The sequence below is a fragment of the Corylus avellana genome, chromosome ca3 (assembly GCF_901000735.1).
Source record: "Corylus avellana chromosome ca3, CavTom2PMs-1.0".
NCBI lineage: Eukaryota > Viridiplantae > Streptophyta > Magnoliopsida > Fagales > Betulaceae > Corylus > Corylus avellana.
The window spans coordinates 26313313-26324291 of record NC_081543.1 but is presented as its reverse complement, the minus strand read 5'-3'; the positions used below and the strand labels follow the sequence as shown (position 1 = coordinate 26324291).

General features: G+C 36.5%; 2 protein-coding genes across 6 annotated transcripts in view; both read left to right on the top strand.

Moving 5' to 3' along the window:
* Window positions 1-469: 469 nt before the first annotated feature.
* LOC132173313 (uncharacterized) lies at window positions 470-5993 on the top strand. Of its 5 annotated transcripts, none has more exons than XM_059584770.1 (7): window positions 686-1033; window positions 1737-1853; window positions 2336-2403; window positions 2745-4407; window positions 4494-4615; window positions 4736-4865; window positions 4989-5993. In XM_059584770.1, exons 2-7 carry the CDS (start codon window positions 1772-1774, stop codon window positions 5579-5581), a joined length of 2658 nt encoding a protein of 885 aa, XP_059440753.1. In that variant the 5' UTR covers window positions 686-1033; window positions 1737-1771; the 3' UTR covers window positions 5582-5993. The 5 variants fall into 5 exon arrangements, with proteins under 5 accessions (XP_059440754.1, XP_059440753.1, XP_059440755.1 ...); XM_059584772.1 differs by having other exon boundaries at window positions 1737-1939; XM_059584769.1 differs by having other exon boundaries at window positions 1737-1943.
* A 2671-nt stretch (window positions 5994-8664) lies between these two features.
* The window catches only part of LOC132174329 (uncharacterized), a 2573-nt gene continuing 258 nt past the window's right edge, over window positions 8665-10979 (top strand). Inside the window, exons 1-3 of the mRNA XM_059586002.1 lie at window positions 8665-9308; window positions 10474-10724; window positions 10922-10976. Of these exons, the coding sequence (XP_059441985.1) occupies window positions 8751-9308; window positions 10474-10724; window positions 10922-10976 (864 nt within the window). The 5' untranslated portion in view covers window positions 8665-8750. The remainder of the gene's footprint in view (window positions 9309-10473; window positions 10725-10921; window positions 10977-10979) is intronic.

The window sequence follows — 10979 nt, the reverse complement described above, 5'->3', positions numbered from 1 at the left end:
TCCGTTAGGATTTTCTGTTAAATCTTAAAGGAAAGATGTTAAATTACTAAAATATCCTTACTGATATTATTCATTTCACCTTTTAATTTAACTACAATATATAATGGAAAGAAAAAATTGGAAGAAAATTAAAATTCGGTACACTAAAGTGAAAGATTTTAAACATTAGAGAGTGTTTGTAAAAAAAGGAGAAATTTTTTTAGGTTAAGTAAAATTACCCCTAGAAAAAAAAAAAAGAAATAGAGAAATTACCTCCCACGGTAAGAAATTCAAAAATTGAAAATTGTACAAAATCTAGAGAAAGGACAAATGCAGCTTTCAAATCATCTGATCCCAAACAGAAATGTACAGCACAGGAAGCCATTGACCCTCTTTTAGATTACCTAAGACGACAACGTTTGTGCCAAAAAATCCCAGAAAGGCACTCACTTCTCATACACGAAAATCATGGCAATGGTAAAAACGAAGCAAAAATAAGGAGCTCAACGACACCTTTCAAAAGTTTTCACTTTTCAGAGTAAGACAAGAGCTGGATTTGTAGGTGACAATGGAGGAAGGTGGGACTTGCAGAGAGAGAGAGAGAGAGAGAGAGATGGGAAAGTTACAAGACGTACGTTGCTTGGGTTGAAAGCTTTCCCCACAAGGTAGAGTCATGTCTTTGCAAGTCACCGGTCAGTGTCACAATTACTCCTCCCTATCCCAATCCCATTCTGTTTCTCTCTTTCCTTTCCTGTGCTTCGCTTCCCTTTCCCTCTTCCTCTCTCTCCCTCTCTCTCTTCCATCTTCGTCTTCTTCCTCTACTTTCTTCATCTTTGGTTGCTTATCTTGCTTCTTCTTCTTCAATGTACTTTGGTTTTTGAAGATTTAACATCTGAGCTTTTTTGCTTCTTCACTGCCTGCAAATCCCATTTTTATACTGTATAGACTTAAGCACAGGCTCTTACGCAAAAGGGTCACTTTCCTTTTCTCCTTTTTCGGTGTTTCTTCTCGAAACATGTAGCTTTGCTCTGCCTCATATTCTAGGCTATTTCAGGTAACTCTTCTCTGGGTTTTTGTGTGTGGCTGCGCGTGCCTTTTGTTTTCTTTTTCTGTTTAGTGTCATTCAGAAGAATTTTGGGTCCTTTTGTTTTTTTTGGGATAAATACAGAAGAATTTTGGGTCAAAACAAATGAACTTGTTTTCATGGAGCTCAAGCTTGTACTGTAATCTATTTTAGGTAAACAAATTGAAATAGTGGCACCTGGACTGCTTGTTCAAGAAAGATTACCTAGGGGCTAAATCTATTTGACCCGAGTCTTCACTGGGTCGGGCCGAGTTGCGTGAGTCACTCAAGCCTATTTTCCCTTAAAGTACTTTAGGCTTTGTTTTTGAATAAATGACAGAGAAACTAATTTTCCATCTCCAAATGTAGCTTTTTCATCTTTTTGTTATTGTTGTTGTTGTTTCTGTTTGTTTCTTTGTAATGAATAGTGGCTTCGAATTTAAGTTTTTCAAAATCATGTCCATTTCTTCTTGTTCTTATGTGGGCATCAGTGATTTTCAAATTTTGCATAACAGAAAGTATTTGTCGTTTGCAGAGGGCAACCTTTTCTTCAACAATGTCACGTTATAAGCTCCTTTTTCTATTTTCTTGTTAAAGAATTAGATATACATATGTATATTCTTTGTGTGTATCTATATTGGAGAAACTATTCTGTAATTTCTCTTAATTGCTATTCATTCTCATGGTTTGGCAGTGTAATTAGACGAAAATATCGTGCTGCAGCTGAGCATGTCATCCGCTCATATGGCAAGGAGATCACCTAGGAGCCCTGTGGCTGTTGTCTGTGAAAAATATCAGTCAGACTGTATGTGTACGTGGGGTTTATATAGCCTTTTTGATTTTGGCCAAGGTCATTCCAATAGGAAGCTGCTTTCGGATCAGAGGCATTTGAGCAATGTTGGTTAGAATTCTTTGACCATAAGGACAATTTGATGTAAAAGTTTTACCCCCGACAAGAGAAACGTAAAAAAGTTGTTCTGTACTAGTGGCATATCTGATTTCACCTAGATGCTGTGTTTCTATATACTTTTACAGGCATAATTGTAATATGTGGGAAGTACCTTATATATATATATATATATATATATATATAGGAATTAGTAATTTTTCATAAATGTTGTTAGTGATATAGATGAATGCTGAAATGCAAAGGTGAAAGAGTGTACCTCGACAATGTTTTGCATCTCTTAAGTAACTCTATAGTTGTGTGTTACTTTTTCCTCTTGAAATAATCCTCCATATTCAACAAGTCAGAAAACTTTATTTTTATTCCTATTATTTTTTAATTTTCAGGCAATGAAAATCTAAGGAGCAGGCTTGATTTGCCTACCAAATTTAGTGACAAGTGCCAAGGCGTTGATGTAAGTTCCATCAACCTACTATTTTTATCATTCTTCCACTTTTTTTTGTTGTTGCTGATATTGAGTACTTTACGGACTGATACAAGATGAAGATTGCAGAATGTATGTTGACCATTTTCTTTTCTTGTTCCGTTTGATCATTTGTTCCAACTTTCTCAAGACAGCATATGTAATATAGAGCAAAATTATTCTGTTAAAATAAGCTTACAAGTCCAGATATTTCATTTTTCCTTACAATTTGGTTTGGTCGCTTAACTTCTATAAAGTGATTTTTCTTCTTCTTGTTATTGAGTAGAGGAAAGTGTAGATAGATGCTGATTAGAAACATTTAATTTGTCCAGGATAGGTTAGACAACAAAACTCAGACAGTTGATCCTGATAAGACAAGTCTGAAGTGGCTTATGAAAGAAGAGATGCCCTCAGAGCAGCAGACAAATAAGAAGATTGACACTGCTAACATGATACATTTACAGTCAAATTCTAAACTTGTTGATAACTTACCCGTAAACCATGGAAAGGCAAGCAAAAATTGTCAGAGATCATGTCATGTACCTGGTCATGGTCGGAAAGGTGTAGAGGATACGGATCATCATCAACCTTCTCACCAAAATTTTGTGGATATATCTTTAAGTAAGCTAAACCGTTCAGCATCAAGAAAGGCATTTTGCAACGAGGTTCATCCCAAAAATAGTAGATCCATTTTTGGTTGTAAGAGTATCAATTGTGTGGATTATGACCAGCAGAAGAAGATTAATGTCCAGCGAGTGCAGATGAATGAAGCAGAGGAAACCAGAAATCAGAAGTCTATTCAAGGAAAATATCTCAGCAGAGATGGGGCAAACCACCAGTCTAAACAATTGTTGGATGCATTGGATATTTTAAATTCGAATAAGGAATTATTCATAGAACTTCTACAAGATCCTGATTCTCTGTTAGTAAAACATCTCCAAGACTTAAAGAATTCTCAGGCAAAAGGACAGCAGACTATATCTTCTTCTGGAGCCAATTTGTCAGAGCATTGGACAAGTAATGCAAGACAATGTGAAGAGCCTAACAGCTTGAAATCTTGTGATAGATACCTTCCTAAAGAAAGCGGTGATTCTCAACCTTCAGATACAATAGTAGTCTTAAGTCCTGGTCCAATAAGCATACAAAAATCTTCCGAGAGAATCAACCCTTACTTTTCCCAGAAATATCCTTATAGCTTGAGAACTAAAGGACAGAGTGTTAGGCCGAAACTTTTTTCATTTGGTCATATAAAAAGGAAGTTGAAAGATGCTTGGGGCGTTAACAAAAATGAGCAGCAGTGGACTTCAATCAATGATAAACTAGAAAAGTCTTCCTATGATTGCCAGGGTTCACAAGGTGGTGATAAGGGAATAGGTATACAGATTGTTGGAAGAAATTTTCCAAGTAATGTCCTTGATATCGGTGGAATACCGACATCTTCTCTTGAGGTCAAGAAAACAGACAAGATAAAAAAGGCTAAAGATTTTGAATTAAACAGACATGAAATTGCTGCAACAAGTGAAGACAGTTATAGAAACTCAAAATTTTCACTTGTTGGCCGTCCCATGGAACATGAATCTGGCCTGTCTGCTATGCCTTGGAAACATCACTCTGAGATGATACATAATGGAAATGAGGATGTGGATCTTTTGGGAAAACCGGTGCCAAAGGCTTCGGTGAGGATGTTCTCTTTCCCAGAACATGGCCTTCTGCCTGTAGTCAATCCCGGATGGGAGAGGGAACTAGGCTTTGCTACTAGACAGATGAGATTTTCCCCCTATGGCCATTATCAAGCGGTCAATGAGAACAGGAGCAAGTTTCAAAAAGAAAAGAAAAACAGCTGCTTAAGTTCATTAAAGCAAAACATAGAAGCTCTACCATCAGCTGATACTGAGAGACAAACTGATCAATTGCAAGTTTTTAAAACAAAGCAAAATATCTCAGAGAGCCATCTTGCTGATATGAAAGTTAAAGAAGATGATTTGAGGCCTATGGGTACAATTCTACTAACTTCTGACCTTCAATATGCTCATTTGTTCTCTCTTATTAGATTATAAAAACTAATGACCCTATCTGACCAGGTGAAACTAACCCTCTGGGAATGGCCTCTGAATCACATAGCACACACCAGGTTGGCCACAATCAAAGTACTGACGCAGCCAACAAGTGCGAGAAAAATGGATATTTGGAGTCCTCAAGATTGGTATGCTGCTTACTAATCATTCTCGTTAAATTACTTTCTAGTGCTTCTATTTTTCATCTGTTTCCTTTTGTTTTACTCTTCTTAGTTCTCATTAATGTGCTTAACTGTGTCCGTTTTCAGCATTCATCTTCGGATAATAAACCATTAAAATTTATATCAGAAGTTTCTTCATCAAATCCTTCAGGCGTTCAGAAAGTGGCAGATTCTAAAAGCCTAAAAGATAACCCTGAAAGGAACATACATAAACCTGGTAGGCTTTCATATCAGGAAATTAATTATTGTTATTATTATTATTATTATTATTATTATTACTATTATTTGTTCTCTACTTCCTTAATTCTGCATCTGAAATAACGTAGTTAAACTTATGCAGCTGAGTTGCTGGTGCAAGCACTACAAACTATGGTTGAAGACCACTATGCTGCTGCTCAAGAAAGGCTCCCTTTGGGCCCTAAAATCAAAACAACTATTACTATGGATAAGCATGTGTCCTTCTCTGAGTATATAAGTGCAGTGTTACGAGCTTCTGGCTTGAATTGGGATGAATTGTCAATGAAGTGCCATTCAACAGAGCAACTGCTAGACCGATCCTTATTTGATGAAATGAAGATGTCAAATAACCAATTCTGTGGTGATTTGTCACTCCTGTTTGACTGTATTAATGAAGTCCTGGTAGAGGGTTGTCAGTATAGTTTTGGATGCTCAAGTTGGCTATCATGTATCAAACCGATAATTCATCCACTTCCAGTAGAAAAAAGTGTGATTCATGAGGTGATAAAACGTGTTGATTGGTACCTTCTCTCACAGCCACCACCACAGACATTTCAGCAGCTTGCTGAACAGGACTTGGCAAGATCTACAACATGGCTGGATATCCGAAATGAAACTGAAGTTATTGCTATTGAAACTGTAGAAGGTGTCTTAGAAGAATTATTGATGGAAATCGTATTTGAATTGTACATATGAAGTATTATAGATTCATCTATATTGCACCAGGAAAATTCAGCAGCTCAGATGGGTTAACACAACTGGAATTTCTCTTATTCTCAAATGTCACCGGCCTCCTCGGACTCATTGCTTGTATTCAGAGTTTGAACATCACTTGGCATTTTTTATGATGCAAATTGTGTCAAGATGGGATAAGAATGAAGTCTTTTGCTGACATAGAGAAGGTCTGTGAGAGCATCTTTGAGTCTGTTACATGGCTCAAGAAAAAGAAAACAAAAAACTGCTACATCACTCATGTTCCTGTGTTTTGTATAGTTTACTCTCAACCTACAAAACTATTAATCATTCAACCTTTGCCATTTTTGTCATTCTAAAAGAATCCCTACTGGATATAAAATATTTCATCAATATATAGTATGCAATTTTTTTCCATTCTTCCCAATACTACTCAGAGAGGTTTTGACTCATTCTAACCACTATTATATTAGACCTTCAATTACCTTTGTTTGTATGCAAAGACACTTATGCACTAGTTGCTATAAATTGTTAAAAAAAAAGATGTTATGCAGTTTTGATAGAGGTTGTTAGACAAGGTTGCTTATATGAGACAAGTATTTCAATTTTGGATGTTGTACAGTATGCGTTTGCGACGTGCAATTAATCTGAGTAAAGTTCTCCTACGTTATCAAAAAAAAAAAAAAAAAAAAAGTATTTCAATTTTGGAATCTAATACTCCAGTTTCAGAATTTCCTTTCAATTATTAATTGTTTTAGGCATTCCATATTTGCGTGGTAGAGATGCTTAATCTGCCCTTTGCTTTCATCTATACAGCCATTAGGCATAATGCAGAAAGATATATGGGCTTCTTTTGCTTTATATTGGTTATAACCTAGCACTATCACTATGTTACTTGCAGGTAATTCTTGACAGAGCTGCTGCATAGTTGTGCATTGGTAAGCATACTAGTCTTGATGCAAAATGCTGCAGCTTTATGTTGATTTGGGCATTCACAATTTCAACTGTCCACTTTCTTGATATTTGATTCTTATGTCACATGATTAATCCTCCATAATGAACCAGATTGATATGTATGTGCATTGCTTTCCAAGCGTTATGTTTCACTAGTAGGTAAAATTCTCATCTCTTGTAAAAGGAAAAAAAACATTGGTTGAAGTGAAGTGATTTCTTTGTTTTGGGCCATTTTTTCTGTTTTAGTTTCTTTGGTGAAGTGATTTCTTTTGTACTTGCAGCATCAATGTTGTTAGGTTTTTAGCATTCGCTTATTCGATGATCAAAACATTGGTCATAAGTCCATTTAGCCTAGGTTTTGGTTATCTTCAACTTGAGTGGTTTTGTGAAGAACAAAACTATCATTAGCTACCCGAGACTCTAAGAGCCTTGTCAGCAAAGCCGTCAGATGGGCGTCCTAACACGACCTTCACAATGGTACTCTAGGCAGTGTCGTGTTGACATTCTCACGCGATCAATTGCAGAGAATGTCGTGAGCAAGGCGTCCTAATGCAACCTGTTAACTTGTTCTTGTCTCAACTTGATAAAACTATCATCAATACTAAGGATCAGTCCAGTAACTTGTTCTCAACACTGGAGAAAACCCTAACCACACAAACATCACATAATAATATGAGAAATGATTGGTGTCAATATTTATTTCATCTCATCTTACAAATTAACTATTAGATTTATAGAAAATTACAAGTATCTTGAATCACAATCACCAGTGGACCCAGTTGGCCCATTTCAGCAATTTCAGGCCCAAAAACAATTAATTCAGCCCATCTCAGCCCAGTCTCCACGCCCAGAAATCGAGCCTTACAAACGCTTTCAAAAAGCTAAATCGGATTCTTTCAAAAAGAAGTGAAGCCTCACCTCAATTTGGCAAGTGGATTAATCGAATAAAATGGGTGAGATTTTCTTTTTCTTGGGATCGAATAAAAAGAATAATATAAACCCTTTCAACTTTATTACCTCTTATACTTTGCCATCTTAATTATCTCCCATTTTGCCATTTTCTATCATTTATCAAAATTAATTTCATAATTAAATAAATTTATCATCATTCTCTATTTCAATTATTCTTACAAACACAATTCAAAAAAAAAAAAAAAAAAAAAACTTACAAACACTAAATTACTTATTCTCATCATGTAATTCACAGCTCGAATGTGTTTAAACAATTTTACCCTGGATTTCTTAAAATTTAAATAATTCTTTTTTCAAATTAAATAATATATATTTCAATTTATACAACTAACTGGTATACAATGTGTTTAAAAAAAAAAAAAAAAAAATCTAAAAATTCCAAATCTTACTATGAGGTACAATTATCATGTATAATTGTTTTTGGATGATAAGGAAGGAAAACTTCCACATATACATATATGACATGAATTTTCCGTAATTCTAAATCCTTGGTTAAGACGGCAGAGGAAGAAGAAGGGTAGATCTTTTTTTTCTTTTTTTTTTGGGTAGGAAACCAACCTAAAAAATTGTAGGTTTTGGGAGGGCCACCTAGGTTTAGCAGCCTCTCCAAAAATTCTGAAACGTGACTTATTTTAAACGCTTAAATGAGATGAACGGCTGCGAATTTTAGATTTGAAAATTTCAAATTTAAGGAGAATTTTAAGGAATCTCAATCCTATTTTACACTATATTTTTTCTTTGACACCTACTCTATACTGTATTAACACACACCTAAATTCATTTTCACGATCAAAAATTTATTTTGTAGCATGTAACAGTTTATATAGTATTACGTCTTTTAAAATTTTAAATAAAATAACAACATATACACCATATCAGAGCACTCACAAGTTACAAGCTTAGCCATTTTTTACTTTTATCTAAAATAGATAAACAAAACACTAAAAAATCATCTACATCGAATTTTGTAAAATACATTTTTGTTGCACTATTTACACATCCATCTCGGAAAAAAAAAAGAAAAGAAAAATTCCCCATTTCACTTTCACTTTAGCCAATTTGTTAAACCCTACTTTGATTTATTCTCTCATTTTGATTCCACTTCACAACGACCACATATTTATAGCCCCACTTCCCGCCAATCTCCCAAAACCCCAAAAACCCTACAAAACACGTCTTTATTCTTTACTCGTGGGCTTAAACCCTAGCAGTACTCCAACGCCACCACACACCTCCACACAAAGCTATGGCTTTGGATCCGAAGGCCGTGAAATCGGATTTGGTTCTGATCCTGGACTTCGGTTCCCAGTACACCCACCTCATCACGCGCCGAATCCGATCCCTTTCCGTCTTCTCCCTATGCATCTCCGGCACCTCCACGCTCTCCGCCATCGCCGAGCTGAACCCGCGCGTGGTGATTCTCTCTGGCGGACCCCACTCCGTCCATACGGTGGACTCCCCGTCGTTCCCGTCAGGGTTTCCGGAGTGGGCCCAGGAGAACGATGTGGTCGTTTTGGGCATCTGCTACGGCCTCCAGCTCATCGTCCAGCGGCTCGGCGGCGAGGTCCAGGTCGGCGAGAAGCAGGAGTATGGGAGAATGGAGATCCACGTGGATTCGGCTCCGGCCCGGGGGCTATTCGGGTCGAAGCGGGTCGGGGATAAGCAGGTCGTGTGGATGAGCCACGGCGACGAGGTGGCGCGCTTGCCCGACGGGTTCGAGGTCGTGGCCCGAAGCCAGCAAGGTGCGGTGGCGGCGATCGAAAACCGTGCTAAGAGGTTTTACGGGCTTCAGTACCACCCGGAGGTAATTGGGTTTTGGCGTTGCTTTGATTTTGAGTTCTCTAATTGGATTGGAATTGGTTTTTGAGTGGGTTCTCTTTTTTTTTGGGGTGAAACGCGGTTGTTCTGAGAATTTTTTTGATGAATATGGTCGGTTTTGTTTGTTAAGGATACGTTTTGAGTTGTGTTCGACTAATTTTGTTTTGTGTGGAGTTTTCGAAGTATGTGCAAGTACTTTAGTCGAAATTTCTTTGCTTTGAAGCAGTTGTAATTGAATTAAAATGGGTTTTGAAGTGGGTTCTTTTTGTTTTTGGGGTGAAAGGTAGTTGTTTTGGAATTTACTTATGGTGGGTTTTGTATGTGAAGAACAGGATTTTTATGTTATGTTTGATTTTTTTTAGATATATGTGTAAGTAGTTCAGTTGAAATTACTTTGGTTTGAAGCGTTTGTAATTGACTTGAAATGGGTTATGAACTGGGTTCTGTTTGTTTTTGGAGTGAAAAGTAGTTGTTTTGGGAGTTGCTTTTGGTGGGGTTTTCTTCGCTAAGGATAGGATTTTTAAGTTATGTTTGATTTTGTGGGGTTTTAGATGCATGTCAAAATTGCTTTGCTTTGAAGCTTTCGTAATTGAATTGAAAATGGGTTTTGGGGTGGGTTCTGTTTGTTAAGGATGAGATTAAATTATGTTTGATTTTTTTGTGAGGTTTTAGATGTATGTGCAACAGTGCAAGTAAAAAGTGTTTATTTTGGAAATTGTTTTTTGGTGAGTTATGTCTGTTAAGTATAAGATTTTAAGTTGTGTTTGATTTTTGTGTGGTTTTTTATGTATGTGTAAGCACTCAAGTCAAAATGGATAGGGGTAGTAGGTTTCTTTTGTTTGCAATGGTTTGATTTGACGGTTGGATTATGTTTGTGTATCTCTAAGTGGAAGACATGGTAGAATAATTTAATTCAGATTTTAAATTGTTTATTTGATATGAGAAGCTCAATAAATGTTAGCACTGAGAAGAGTTTTTGTCACTATACTGCTTGTTACCAGTCAATAAAACTTGGTGAAAAAAAAAAAAAGCAATGTAATTGCTTCATTTTTGGAAAAATTGATTTTGTGCCCTTCCTCTCTTAAATCACAATTGTTACCAATGAGTTGTGTAACTCTACTCAGCAGAAAATTTCTCATAATCTTGTGTAGGTGACACATTCACCTGAAGGAATGGAAACGCTACGGTACTTTCTCTTTGAGGTTTGTGGAGTCACTGCCGGATGGAATATGGAAAATGTATTGGATGAAGAAATAAAAGTGATCAAAGACACGGTGGGACTCGAAGATCATGTGATATGTGCCTTATCGGGTGGTGTGGATTCCACGGTTGCTGCTACTCTTGTCCATAAGGCAATTGGAGATAGGCTTCATTGTGTTTTTGTTGACAATGGTTTATTGAGGTTAGAATGCAAGGAGCTTTTTTTCCTATAATACCAAAAAGATAATCAGTTCCATACTTGTGTTGTGGAAGCATTAGATAATGACAAATGACATGATAATAATTGTCAAATATTTATGTGTTTTATAGGCTTCCTTAATATATCTATTGGTGTCTTTCTCACAAGATATTTTTTACTATGGTTTCTGTTTCCTATAGGTATAAGGAGAGAGAACGAGTGGTAGAAACCTTTGAAAGGGATCTTCATCTGCCTGTT

Bases quoted from the DNA above. Each gene is read 5' to 3' on its own strand.
- LOC132173313 (XM_059584769.1), top strand. From the start codon at position 1,772: ATGTCATCCGCTCATATGGCAAGGAGATCACCTAGGAGCCCTGTGGCT. The intron at 4,616-4,735 runs GTATGCTGCTTA...GTCCGTTTTCAG, and splicing joins ATTTGGAGTCCTCAAGATTG to CATTCATCTTCGGATAATAA. The intron at 4,866-4,988 runs GTAGGCTTTCAT...AAACTTATGCAG, and splicing joins AAGGAACATACATAAACCTG to CTGAGTTGCTGGTGCAAGCA.